General features: G+C 33.0%; 1 protein-coding gene across 1 annotated transcript; it reads left to right on the plus strand.

Annotated features, from left to right (window-relative positions):
- The first annotated feature begins 2,956 nt into the window (after positions 1-2,956).
- Positions 2,957-3,557, plus strand: LOC149579922 (non-specific lipid transfer protein GPI-anchored 5-like). Its single transcript, XM_089802720.1, has 2 exons — positions 2,957-3,304; positions 3,381-3,557. The coding sequence occupies exons 1-2, from the start codon at positions 2,957-2,959 to the stop codon at positions 3,555-3,557; spliced, it is 525 nt and encodes a 174-aa protein (XP_089658846.1).
- The last annotated feature ends 10,860 nt before the right edge of the window (positions 3,558-14,417 follow it).

Raw genomic sequence — 14,417 nt, forward strand, 5'->3', positions numbered from 1 at the left:
AGAGCTTACATTTACAAAATAAAATACATCATGATGAGGCTTTTGAACCTTCCAAAGATTCACCTTGGCTAACCATGTTCGCATTTGGTTTCATTTCTAGCACACTAAAATCAAGCATCATTAGTCCAAGGAGGTCATATAAAATACATATCATAAATGTATATGAATTTAAATATTAAATAATCCATATTAACATATTTCAATGGAATTCCTTTGCTTAATCATTTCAAATAAGAAATTTAAAATGTTAAGATATAAAAATCTACACATGACATTTAATCATAAACCATCATGATCAATTTAACATTTCACATTACATCATAACCCATTTCATATAATAATGATGAAATGTTGAATCTATATTGTTTACTCAGCCAACATGAAAATTAGTTCTGATTACATACCTCAGATCAAAACCACAAAAATGTAATCATCATAATTAGTATACTTGATTCAATTAAACATAGTTTGATTACTAACACTGTCTCATTATCATTATGATATATTACATGATAAGGCATATGTCTCTAAAATTACTAATGTCAGGAAATCAAGATGTTTTCATTATCATGTCTGCATAGGTTAAAAATCAATCATTAGGTAAACCCATTATATTTATTAGTCAATATATTATACCTTCATCTTAATGGTCTTTCACTATAGCCTATCTACCTAATACCACTTATTCAATAATTGACTTATTATATTCATATCATGTCCAGCTCTACCGAGTAGGCCTTTATCTCAATTGATAATAATTTATGTCTATAATTATTATTAGTACTCACAAGGGTAGTGTTAATTCATCTTTTCACAACTATCCTCATAAATCATAACATACTATGAGCCTATCGACATAGTTTCTAAGTTACAACATCTCGAGTCTTTATTCCATAGGGCCTTAGCTTACCAACCTGATAAAATTTTGAATACAATATTTATGACAATAATGACTACAATGTATATCAGTATTAATAAGATCTCAAGTCCAATATTAATAAGAAGGATACCAATCATGACATGCCTAAATCCTGGAACCTACTTATCATCATTCTAGTATAAGGTGTATGGTAATAGTCTATAGTTTACATACCATGCATGAGGGACAAGGACATGAGATCTCACCTCCTTACGCTTCCTAGTTCTAACCATATTCATGTTATTTAGGGTTTATAATATGGTACTGGGGAAGGACCTTATACCAAACCCATCTCACATTTTGGACACCCTGGAAGTGAACCCATCCCTAGATAAAAGCTTAGTGGAAGATATCACATCGTCAATGAAGGATGTTGCTAAGGGCAGGGGGGAGAAGGGGCATGATAGACATGGGCAGGATTAGAGTAAAACCTAAATGGAAACACTAGAGAATTTGATGTATGACCTGGTTGATAATCAGGATACTTTGTGTGGAGTTCTCTACTAAAGTCATGCACTTGGTGATGACCACTCTTTATTTTCTGCAGGTGAACAAGGACAACAAGGACAAGGGAAAAGAGAGTTAGACCACCCACTCCCCCTAAAACTTTCTAGCAGATGATTGATCCAAGACTCTACTAGACAAACCTATCAAGGATCAGGTGGAGAAACTGGCCATTGAGGATCCCAATGAAAAGGAGGAGGAGGAGGACTTGGAGGAGTAGGGGCACTAGCCCTTGTGCTTTTTTTTGTTTTATTTTTTTTAATGTTATGGTTAAATATGAACTCTATGGCCTTGGTGGCATTTTCAGTTATTTTGGATATTAGTCATTTTATAAGCGGTGCTTGTAATCTTGGTTTTTGGATTATTTATTGGCATAGTATATATGTTAGGGGTAGTATAGTGGATAATGATATTTTGAAGAATAATGTTATGGGATTAAATGTTACAATTTTTTTGATGTCCAGAAAAGGGATTAGTTAGATAGTAGGGAGTAACTATTGGCTGGCCTCTAGCCCTATGTACCACAAGGTTAGCCCCCATTTCTGACTGCTCTCTAAATACACCAAAAACTAACTTAATAGAATAAATTCCATATTAACCATATATAAAAATCTATATTAACCATCATAACCATTCTCTATTAAACAAATAAAAATTAAATAGAAATTGATATGTATGACATTGCACAATTAGATATATGATAAATATGAGACACGGCTATCCTCGCACAAAAATACCCTAAAATTGAAAAAATCTAAAACTCAATAGATCCCCCCTCGGCTGCCACTGCTTTGGCAGCTTGAGGTTGCTTTATTTGTTTTTTTTTTAATGAATAGTTGTTTTTTCCGACTGATGCCGTGTGTTTAGTTTTGGCTTAGGCCGCTTGAACTCTCTCGCGGGGTGATTTTCTATCCTTAGACCCCTTTTTTGTGAATTGTATTCTAAGTATATTTTTTTAATATAACATGACTATTCATCAAAAAAATAGATTTTGTTGAAATTTTTAACATTTGTTCCTCACAATGTGTGTATGTTTATGTTTTGTAATAACTGAAGATATAATGCCTTGCCGTTGAACCGAAGCAATTATGATTGAGAATTTTTAATATTAAATATTATGTCGTTAGCAGTTTAGTTACGAAATAGAGTAGTAGGCTACCAATATTCTTGCTTCTTCCTTTGAAAAATGGCCTTGTTACCGCCACTAAACAATCAACCGTGAATATATAAGCGCCAACTTCTCATTTCGTTATGAACCGTTCGAAACAAGTAATGTCACAGTCAAGATATGTACAAAGAAACAAAAATAAACTATTTTCTCAATGGCCATTGGACTAAACTATTTTCTCAGTGGCCATTGGACTGCAAGCTTTGGTATGGTGGATAACCATCTTTGGAGTGGGCCCTCAAATTCTCCGTTAAAACATCCCCACCCATTCGGGACACTCTATTTGGATATAGCAATTAGTGAGGCCTCTGATTCTTTCTACTAAGCAGCATACCAAGATTTAGATTGTCTTGTTTTCAATTTCAATGGCGGGATCAAGTCTAACACGGACACAATTGACGCCCTTAATCGTGGGAATATTGAGCGCAGTGGCCCTGATGTCTTCTATAGGAAAGCAAGGGGCGATGGCACAGTCAAGCTGTAACAGCGCCCTCGTGAGTTTATCACCGTGTCTCAATTACATCTCGGGAAATCAGACGACCCCATCTCAGGGGTGTTGTAGCGCCCTTTCTTCTGTTGTCACCAATAACGCTCCATGTCTTTGCCAGCTGCTTTCCCGTAATAATTCGCTGGGGATTCCGATTAATCAGACAAGAGCTCTCGCCTTACCCGGCCTGTGCAAAGTCAGAACGCCACCTGTCACCAATGCAAAGGTAAAATATTGTATTGTTTACTTTCTGTTGACGTGTAAATTTAGAGGATGTAAAGTGTATGATGGTGATATTAAAGTGTGTGTTTGTTCGTACATTTGCAGGTTCAGGGGCTCCAACAAATTCTCCTTCTACCAACACTTCTGGCTCTCCGACAACGGAGTCACCGCCGAGTTCGAATACCACACAGAACAACTCAGTATCCAACACATTTGCGTTACCTATGGCAATGGTGTTAGTTATAGTTACGATTTGAAGGAATATGCGAGTTTTAGGCGTCTAATCATAGCCATTTATGAATGACCATGATCCATTTTCTTATAATTAGTTTTTACTGCCCCTTGTGTACTGTTCAAACAAATATTGTATTTGATTTTTTAGTAAGCCCGTCGCAGTTGAGCTATATATATATATATATATATATATATATATATATATATATATATATATATATATATATATATATATATTTTACTATATATATATATATATATATATATATATATTTTATAAGTAAGCATAAGATTTATATTTATGTTGGTAATGATTTGTTACTTAGAAAATATGTGATTTAGTTCAATGGAGTGTGTGGCAAATCGATTTCTCCAACAATTGGATAGGCCTTTGATATCAGGCCTTCCTCTACGTTTAGAAGGGTAGCTCCCTTGTAAAATAAAATTTAAATTTTTCAATAAAGATGATTCAAACTTGGAATGTATAAAAGAAACTATTGATGACAAATGCACTATATGACTTCAATGTTTCCATAAAATGATGTAGACTGGTAATGAAAACAAATAAGAACTACGCTTGAGAGCTATCATCAACGCAATGCTAATTCAGTAGTTCATGAATATTTATACCATACTATGAAAATGTTTGAATTAATGAATTAACACTTCAACAATTCAAATTCATTAGAAAAGAGAATGCAAAATGTACTTTCTTTTATTTCTTAGAACCAAGAACATAAAAAATGACTGACTATAAGACCAACAATTATACACACTTTCCAAAAATTGTCTTGTTATCAAAACATAAGTATGACCTATCTCCAAGTCCAAAAAGTCCCTTATTACATTGAGATTTAGAAAATTATAGCTATTCTAGCTTAAGTAACTTTTTAGGTTCATAACTACTCAAAAAGTTAGAGTTTGGAGTTTGGAATGCATTTGAAAACTGATTCTAAATGTAACTCATATGAATGAAAATTCTAGAGCCTAATTCTAGTTAGAATAAGTGACATGATCACTTTTACATGATAAGTAATATGATGACTATAGATTTTGTACAAAAAATAGAAGAGTTGATTTATGATATGTTGCACTTTGCATCTCTCAATACAAAGATTGTAGATTCTCCAATAACCAACCTCTTTACAAATGTACTCTTTAATTGTATCATTATCAATATCCATTTTAATAGAAGATTGCATAACCCTTTCATGAGGATCCTTTGGTCAACTTCGGTAACCTTCAAGTACAATCTCCAATATAATTCAGAATTGTGACTAAGCAAAGATCCCCAAATAGCAATGTCAGGTTTCATTGGCATTATATTGATCAAATCTTGAACCTCATTTAGTTGCCTGACATGTCTAAGGATGTCAATCATGCAACCATAGTGCTTTAATGTAGGCTTTATTTGGTAATTCTAAGTCATGCAATCAAAATATTTCCTTCCATCATCCACAAAGCCTTCATGGTAACATGCAGTGAGAATACTAAGAAAGGTGATATCATTTAGTCTTTTTCCATGATACTCCATAGTATCAAAAAGTTTGAGGGCATCATTGCCATAACCATGCATGGCATACCCTGCAAGCTTCACATTCCACACAACTATGTCACAAATAAGCATCTTCTTGAACATCTTGTGTGCCTTGTCTATTCTCCCGCATTTGGAATACATGTCTACAAGAGCATTGCCAACATATACATCTAAGTGAAAACCAATCCTAATTATTAGATTATGAAGCTCCATTCCCATAGGGAGAACTTTGAAATTGGTACAAGCTGGAAGAATGCCAGCAAATATTTTAGCATTTTCCTTCACAAAAAATATGTGCCTTTGCTAAGACAACTTGACAGACTCATGATTGTGCATGTCCAACAATCATTGCACTCCAAGAAATAATATCTCTTTTAGGAATTTTTTGAAAGAGTTTTAGAGCTTCATCCACAAACCCATTCTATAAATACCCTGAAATCATGGCAGTCCATGACATGACCTTAGAATCTGGTGTTTTCTCAAAGAGTTTAACCATCTCATGCATCCACCCACACTGTGTAAGGCTTGAAATCATAGAAGTATACATGAAAATATTCCTCTTGGTCATCCTATCAAATACATTGTGCGCATCCTAAATGCTACCTCATTTGAAATACATGTCAATAAACGAGTTCCCTACAAAGACATATGATTCATATCCACCTCTAGTGACCTCTTCATGAATTTTATTGCCTAGTTCCAACATCCTCAAGGTGGCGCACAATGTAGAACTCTAGTGAAGATAAATGTGAGTTCTTGTATATGGTGGAAAATAGTTTACTTGCTTCAATAGTTTTCTATACCTACTCTAATAATTCCATTCTCTCCTTTCATTCATTCAAGCCAAGGGACTCAATTTACATTCCCAATATTTCCTTTGGAATAGTTGGGAAAATAAGATGCCACCCCTATGAGGTATTATATCAAATGGTTAAGCTTCAATCTCCATGCTTCAAGATGTTTGTGAGTGAATTGAGGCTCTTTTTCAAATAATTTTCATGTCTTATCTAACTTGGGATGGCTGAGCAACACACTTTTCTAACGTATTCTGTCAAATAGTTATCTTGCATTATTTCCTCTACTATCCCAATGGTATAGAGAAGCTTCCAAATGCATTTAGATACCAATGGATGCAAATAAGAGAGGTTAATCCAAAATTAAGAAGTCATTGCTGCTGTAGCTAGAATTCTTGACAAAGAGTTTTTGATAACCAACACAATGCCTTGAAGATTATATGTTGCTGTAAAGGTTTTGAATACTACCATCACATATTTAGAAATATCATCTATTAAATGAATTATAATAAATAAGTGAACAGACTACTTCTGATTGATGATCAATATGCCCCATCTTTTCATCCTCAAACTAGTAATTACATCTCTCCATGCCTTTAAAACTACCCATCAACCATTTGCTTGCCCTACATTGTGTTTGCCATTTTATTTTCTTGAAAATATAGGAGTTTAGGTTCTTGCAATCTTGAGGTTAGGATTTAGGGCAAAAAGTTAGAGTACATAGACTGAGATAATTTTAGTATGTAGAGGGATGTAGTCTTGAAAATTTTTTGATGGAGAGAGCAGTGCAAACTTGGACTTCTTTCTAGAATTTTTAGTATGTAGTGAGAGAGAGAGGTTTGAGTATGTGGAGAGACAAAGTTTGTATGTGAAGAAAGAAATCAAAACTGAAACTTCTTTCTAGAAGTTTTAGTATGTGGAGAGAGAAAGTTTTAGTATAGGTGAGAACTAATCTCTCTATTTCCAAAATTAATGTAATTAACTCTCCCTCTACAATGTTCGGGTAACAATTTATATCTAAATTAATTGCACATTGAGTTTCATCACTGCTGTCATAATAACTTATCACACAAACATTTTTCAACTGATAATGCTCAATGAAAAGATTATAATTTCTTGAATTACAAGAGGAATGTTGAATTAGAAGTTTGACTCATGCATGCTGGGATTTAAAATGAGCTAATCTCGAGTCACTCCACTGTTTTCACCAGTAAGTATATGATTTATATTAGAATTAATTGCACATTGAACCTCTTAATTATAATTATAATAACTTGTCACACAAACATTTGTTGACTGATAATGACCAATAGAAACTAGTTATATTTTAAGATTTTAAAAGAAAGGTTTGAAGTTTGATCCAATTATTAAGCAATATATGTGAGCAAGGATATGGATGTTGATAAAGCCTTAATAACCATGATCAAATGGTGAAAATACTTTAAGTAATATGATAGGGAATAAAAAAATATGGATGTTGATTTTTATGGAGATTGTCCTTGAGAAATAAATAGAAACTAGTAGAACATGTTTATTTCATCATTATCATTATTATGTGAATATTCTTAACCAACACAAAATTATATAATCAAACACTCATAAAAAGATAATAATATAGAAAGTAATCATATGATTTTTGAATATTATTTTCTTTTACTTGAGATGAGAAATTCATGAAAAAAAGAAAGAAAATAAAATGTAATAATTAGTTTTGTCACAAGATTAAAAAAAATGAAAAACATATACAAATTATTTCAATTGTCTGTGTAAATGAAAAGAAGAGAATACACTATTGTACAATAGAGACCAACAACAACCATTATATAGTATGTTTGGCATACTTTTAGGTGTCCTTGGAAGCTCATCATAATCTTCATATGTGTGATGCAAAGATTTTATATCAAATTATATGTGGCTTGGAAGCATTTGGAATACAAGTCCCACTTTTTTGAAGGGTCGTCTATTTGGGAAAAGCTCACAAAAATTTTCCTTTTGTATTTCATGACTCCCTCCTCGAGAAAATTACATGGAATATTAATGCATTCTCTTTCTATGCATAATTATGTGTTAATTGCATGCATTATTTCTCAACATTAAACAACTTTTTATAATAAAAAAGATTAACAAGTGACTTAACAATTTTACACTTAAGATTGGCAAGAAAAATCATATACATCAAAACAATATAAATTATTAATGTATAATATTCATATATGAAATTATAAAGTGTTGAAATAAGGAATATTATTTATACTATATTATTTCACTTTCACATTATTTTTCATCTCTGAAAGTTTTATATTTAAAGTTGGATAAATGAATTCTTCATTATGGGACGACTAATAACATATATCCCTACTCAGCTAAAAACAGAAGAAAGGAAAAAGAAAAAGAAAACATTTTCCTATCCTATAGAAAAATCAAGAATTTTGATCTGGACAACTCTTATTTTCCTATTTATAGGAAATGAACTGAGATAATTTACATTATTCATTTAATATATATTTCATTACACATATTTGCACCCCAATCTAAAAAAGAACCTTCCTTGTAATAATAAGTTTAGAGATTATTATTACCTACCTCATTAATACGAACCTCTAATTTATTAAAAAATGATGGTAGATCCATCTTTTCATTACAAAAAAATATTCTATCTAGGTTTCCTTCCATAATTACCATAGGAGTATGGAATGGGACATTTTCCATACATTACTATAAACCTTGGAACAACCATGCTACGGTCAACTTCATAAAATAAAAATAAAAATTCCTAGGTAGAAGAGTTTGCCAATACAATTTCTTACATAATCAATACCAACAATTTTGAGCAAAGGTAAAATCATAAGGTAATAGTTTATAAGTTTTAGATTCATTTTCATAAAGATTCAACTCCCTTTTCTTTGCTTATTTTTACACAACAATCATTTGCACAAAATAAGGAACCATCAATAACTCTAGTATTTAAATTGAAAAAAGAGGCTAGATGACAAAAAGAAGAAGACAAAAACCATAAAACCCTAAGAAAATTGGAAGTAAAGGAAACATATAGGAAATTATGAACTTATGTAGGTTATGCACATGCATACGTATACAAAGTGCACAAGTTCACCAGATGGGGACTTGGGAAAAAGGATGGTAGGGAGGTGTAGACCTAGTAGACATTGTGCACTTGAACTATTGTGCAGGGTTCACAACATGCATAGAGTAGACCCTTTGGTTGTTTCAACATTTGGGAATTGTGGAGGGTGTGAGAGGAGAGTGCCCGCAAGTGTGGGAGGGTGTGAGAGAAGAGTGCTTACTAGATTGTGATGATTTGAATGTGTGGGTAATACAAACAACTAGAGAACCCCAAGGGTGTGCAAGTCTATAATCAAGAAAGACATGAACATAATGACTGATTAAAGCCCCTCCACTAGGAAATTATATTCACTTGAAAGTTCACACATGGAACTCTCCAAAGCCTACAAGGTATAAAGTTTCATACTCATACAACATATACAAGTGTATAAGGTGCACAACAAGGTAAACTTTAAGAAACCCCCCTCGAAAAAGAGAAATAAAAATATTGGCGAATCTTAGATTACTTTGACAAATAAATATAATTTCTATTATTAATTGGTGAATCTTTAACTATGTAAATACTTTTTATAACTAAATTTAATAAAAATGTGGCAATTTTAAATATTTTGAAGAACTAAATTATTAGCCAACATTTCCTAAAATTATCCATTTAGTGAATATTAGCCACTAAAAAATACCTTGGTGCACAAGTGCACACCTCGATATACTACAAAGTTGTGTGGTGACGGGTAATGGCTCTCTCATCTCCTTGTACACATGTATAGGTGCAAAAATGAAGAAGGTTTGAAGTTTTTTGTTGTAAACCAAATATGCTCATTTTGACCATTAGAATCAAATGACACCTGCTTATCTCAACTACTAGACTAGGACTATGAAACCTCTACTCGTTGTTAAGTTTTCATTTTGCATGATTCTTAATGGTAGGAATCCTTTTGAGCTCATCTCGTGAAAAGCTGATCTGGGATCAACTCCAAGGTTCTGGGTGATCTTGTGACCTATTGGAATCCTCTTAGTTTAAAATAAATGTATTTATTCGTAGGAAGGCCTTTGCTGGTTTGAACAATTCAGGTAAGATGTAGTATCTGCTTGCTATCTTAAAAGAATAAAACACACAAAAAGAAATATAATTTTATTGTTTCTTATTTTTTAATGAATGCAATCTAATAATGAAACTATATGAATTCCTAAATTATCTATGCTTTTGTAAAAACAAATAACGAAGATAGAGTAACAAGAAAAATATAAGTAAATTCCTAAACAAACGTAAACTACGGAAACAACACGTCCGTGAATTAAGTCTTTGAAAAGATCAATAGGTAACCAATGAAAGTAGAAGCAATAGTTCCTTAATTCCACTAATGAAATCATCAATGGGAATTTAGTAACCATAAGATATTTCACTTTTCATCAAATCACAAGGCCACAAAAAGTGCACTTGTGTGAGACAAAAAGCTATGCAGGAACAAAAGGGTGATCTCTTCTTGAACTAAGTACGTCAATGAAACTTGTAAACCTATAGCAAACAATAGAATTAAAATATCATACAATTAAATCAACACAACAAAATCATTGGATCCATTATTATCATGAACAAGAATTGACAAAATTAACACACTTAGCCAAGAATCACTACACTCCAAATACGAGCACCAATAATATATATTATTTCATCAAAATAATAGATCAAAATACATATTACGTTCCTAAATTTATAAGAAATCATCTTCTCAATTTGTATTGAGAGTGAGAGATGTCTTTATGCAATCATCTACTTCTAAACTAAAAAACAAATCTATTTATGTACAAATTGATGCTCTAACTGGTGCTAAGTAGGACCCCATCCTTATACATATTATTAAATGGATGCATGAGCTTTTACATGTCTTAAAATAAAGAAAGCATGTGAAAATAAGGAGAAATCCACTAGATGATGTAGGAGTGTTTGGAAGTGCCAAAAATAGAAGCTACATCTTCACTAGGTCTCTATAGGAGTTCAATTGCCATCCAAATGCATTTCTAATGCATGGAAAGCTTTAAATTTAGAACTAGCAGTTAATTGTTAGTGCACCTCTATCTACTTCAAAAACTTTTGGTAGACCTGTAAAAGGGTGCACCTTAGAAAAAATGCATCTAGTGCACTTTTGCACCTAGCTCGCCTGCTCACCAAAAAAGTAAGTTCAAAAAATGCAAATTTTCACCAAGTATCAAAACTGAAATTCTATCTTCTGGGTTTTGTTCCCCTTTATACCAGAGCTATATTTGCATATTTTCTCTTGAATTTCTCAATAATCTTTTTGATGTGGGATGCATCTAGAAAATCTAAAGCTTCATACTTGTCCTTTACTTTCTGCCTATAAATGCCCACCTTGATTCGAGTCTTTGTGAAATCTCCTAGCTTCATATCCAAGTCTAATAATGCTTCTTCAGTCTTGAATGCTTGTCTAATATCATCATCATTAGAAGTTTCTTCAACAATTGCTTCTACAACCATCAATTTTTCCCTTAAATCATCCTCAAAAATATCAAGGCATGCATCACTGTAATGTTTTTTTGCCTCCAAATTTTTCTCTTAGGTTTAATCCTTAAGCTTATGAATTTCCACATGTAATGTCTCCACTAATTTATTGCCATCTAAAATCTTCTCTATCTAGTCATCAATTTTATTCAACTCTTCCACAATATATAGCTACATTAACATTTGATACCTTTCACCTTTGAATAACTCTAGTGATTGCATTTCCTCGCCCCAAGTATGTACTTCGGCCATTAAACCAAAATTGTGATTCAAAATGGCCACTATCTTATTCCCATTATTCTACATATGGTGTAGTAGTTTAAGATTCCCCTGTATAATCTACACACCTTTCTCTTCAAAAATTTCTCACCATTACTAGAAAGCCTTCAAAAATGAATCTAATTGCATAGTCTCCTTATCCCTTTTCTCTAGTGCCACATTCAAAGTCTCCTTAGGATTTTCAAGATCTAAAGGACAAACAACTTCATTCAGATACCTTTTAGGACCTCATTCTATTTTTTTAAGTGTTATTAGTTTCGTGTCATCTTGTTCGAAGTGTCTAAACATTTCTTTAATTCTATTTGTCACCATCAACTTAATAGTGTCTAACATGGGTTTCACAAGAACAACCTCTTTAATCTAATAATCCTTTAGATTCAATTCTTCAACATTTGTATGAGGAGAAGGAATAGAAGTTCATGAGATAATAAATCTTGATTTTGATCAATCATGATGAAGGCCAATGCCTGTGCATCTTTTGGTGGTGACTCAAGTTTTTTGAGAACTTCAATCAATCCTCTTATTTCTTCTTCTATAGTATCATATTATTTCCTTCTTTTTCTAATTACCTCTTTTCTCAACCTTGTTGGAACATGCTCCATCAAAGATTTTTCTTTTCATGACGAAGGAGTTTTCTCTCTTATGCTTTTTCCCTATTACTTCTCTCCAAAGTCTTCTCCTTTTGTGAGAGATCCACACCTAGAGTCTATGTATTCGTGGAGTCAATAGTTCTCACCTCTATATCTTGGGAAGTTTGCTAAGGTTTCTCACATATTTTCCCTTCCTTTGACCTTTCATTAGTGGATTTTTGTTTTTTTCTCTTCCTCATGTTCCACTTGAACCTATTCTTATTCATTTCTTTGAGGAAGAGGAGCAACCAAAGCTTTATCCATACAAAATGTAACTTGAATTCGTGGTGAAGCTACTTTAGGTTCTTGTGGCTACAATGGAAACTGACTCCAATTATCTTATTGAGGTTGATTAGTTGCATTATCCCTTATTTTATCTCACCAATTCAATGCCAACTGGCATAAAATAAAATTTTGATATTTGAAAGAAATCATTTCCTTTGCCTCCTACTCATCAATCCATTGCTGCAGCTCATCTTCTAATCTAGTCGAGTAAATAGGCTACTTCAAAATGGATGGTGGTGTAATTGTGGAGCTTCTTCTGCATTCCAACTCTATAGATCTAGAAAGATCAGTCCTCCAATTCAAAGTAAGGTTATCTTCTTTTTCCTCATCATCCTCTTCTTCCTCTCCTTTTGGGATAACTTTTGGGAAAAATGGGAAACAAATAAATCAACTAATCACTTTTTGTCTTGTCTTGAATAGAGTCATGATATTTCTTCTATTAGGATCTGATGGGGAGGTTTGTACCTATTTTTTAGGTTAAGAAAATTCTTGTACCTCTATTTCAACTCCTTCTTGCCCTTGTTCAATTGGTGGCACTTGAGGATTGTCCTAGGTTTGTGTAGCATCAATATTTTCTACCCCAAGTGGTGGCAGTTCTTGAGTTAGTTCCTCTTCTAGCTTATCTTGTTGTGGAGAAGTTCTCTTCCTATTGCCTTTACCTTTTAGATCCATATAATAAACAACTTATCTGTCAAATTGTGTGCACTAATTTTGGCATCACTAGGACTAAGCTGTAAAAGTGGCCACTATTACCTTAGCTCCTCAACCTCTTGCTAGGAAGGATGTATCATGGAAGACTATCACTTGAGGAATGTGATCCAATTTGAAAGGTATCTTAATCCAATCCTTGGTTAGTTTGATTACATTCCTTTCCCTATGATTAATATCTAATTTTTCTTCCTTATCAATCTTAACACTCGTAATGGCTTGATCCCCAATCTTGTCTCTATTGAACAATGGATCAAGAAAATTCTTAGTATACTATTGCATAACCTTCAAAGAAACCTTTATCTTTAAGGCGCTTCTCAATAGATAGAGAGTCATCTAATAATAATCCATTATACAGATATCACAGTCATCTATTGTATTCATCCAGTGATCCTTAATTGCATCTTCATGTTGAAATGTCTTGCCAACCAAATATTGCACTCTGCCAGTGTTATAAAAATAAGGACAAGGCATTATATTCCTCCAAGGGATACCAATCCCACTCAAACTCAAAAGATGGATTATCTTGTCTTTGGACTACACTAAATAGTCCTACAGTAATAGGCCACACCGAAGTTATCTTGTGTTGCTTCCTTACTTTATCGTAGGAAGACAAGAGTTGTTGAGTAATTTCTAGCAATATAAGTCTATCACTTGGATAACTAGGAAGCTTCTTGGGAATGATATTGGTACCCGCTACCCTCAAATAAGTGAATGCTCAAAATTGGATATAATAGGCTCTAACTTCTAAGGTTTTGGCTGCTAGCTCATGTGATATCCTTTTCACATAATCCCCTTCAATGAACTAGATAATTCCATCACTTACTATCATGTATTCCTTGTTGTGCTCTAGAAGCTTCTTCTTTACCAGTTGTGGATATACCATATATGGCCATGCATTGGCATCTTCCATACTGCCCTTTCTAAAAAACCTTGGATAGTCTATGGCTCTTGTCGCTATCAAGTACACCAAATAAGATCTCATGTAGAACTTATAGTTATTCTTAACTATCACCAGCTTCTCATCCAAGTTCTCACTAAGAATCAAAGCC

This window comes from Cupressus sempervirens, chromosome 1 (genome assembly GCF_028749045.1).
Source record: "Cupressus sempervirens isolate cs-2001-9-10 chromosome 1, ASM2874904v1, whole genome shotgun sequence".
Taxonomy (NCBI): domain Eukaryota; kingdom Viridiplantae; phylum Streptophyta; class Pinopsida; order Cupressales; family Cupressaceae; genus Cupressus; species Cupressus sempervirens.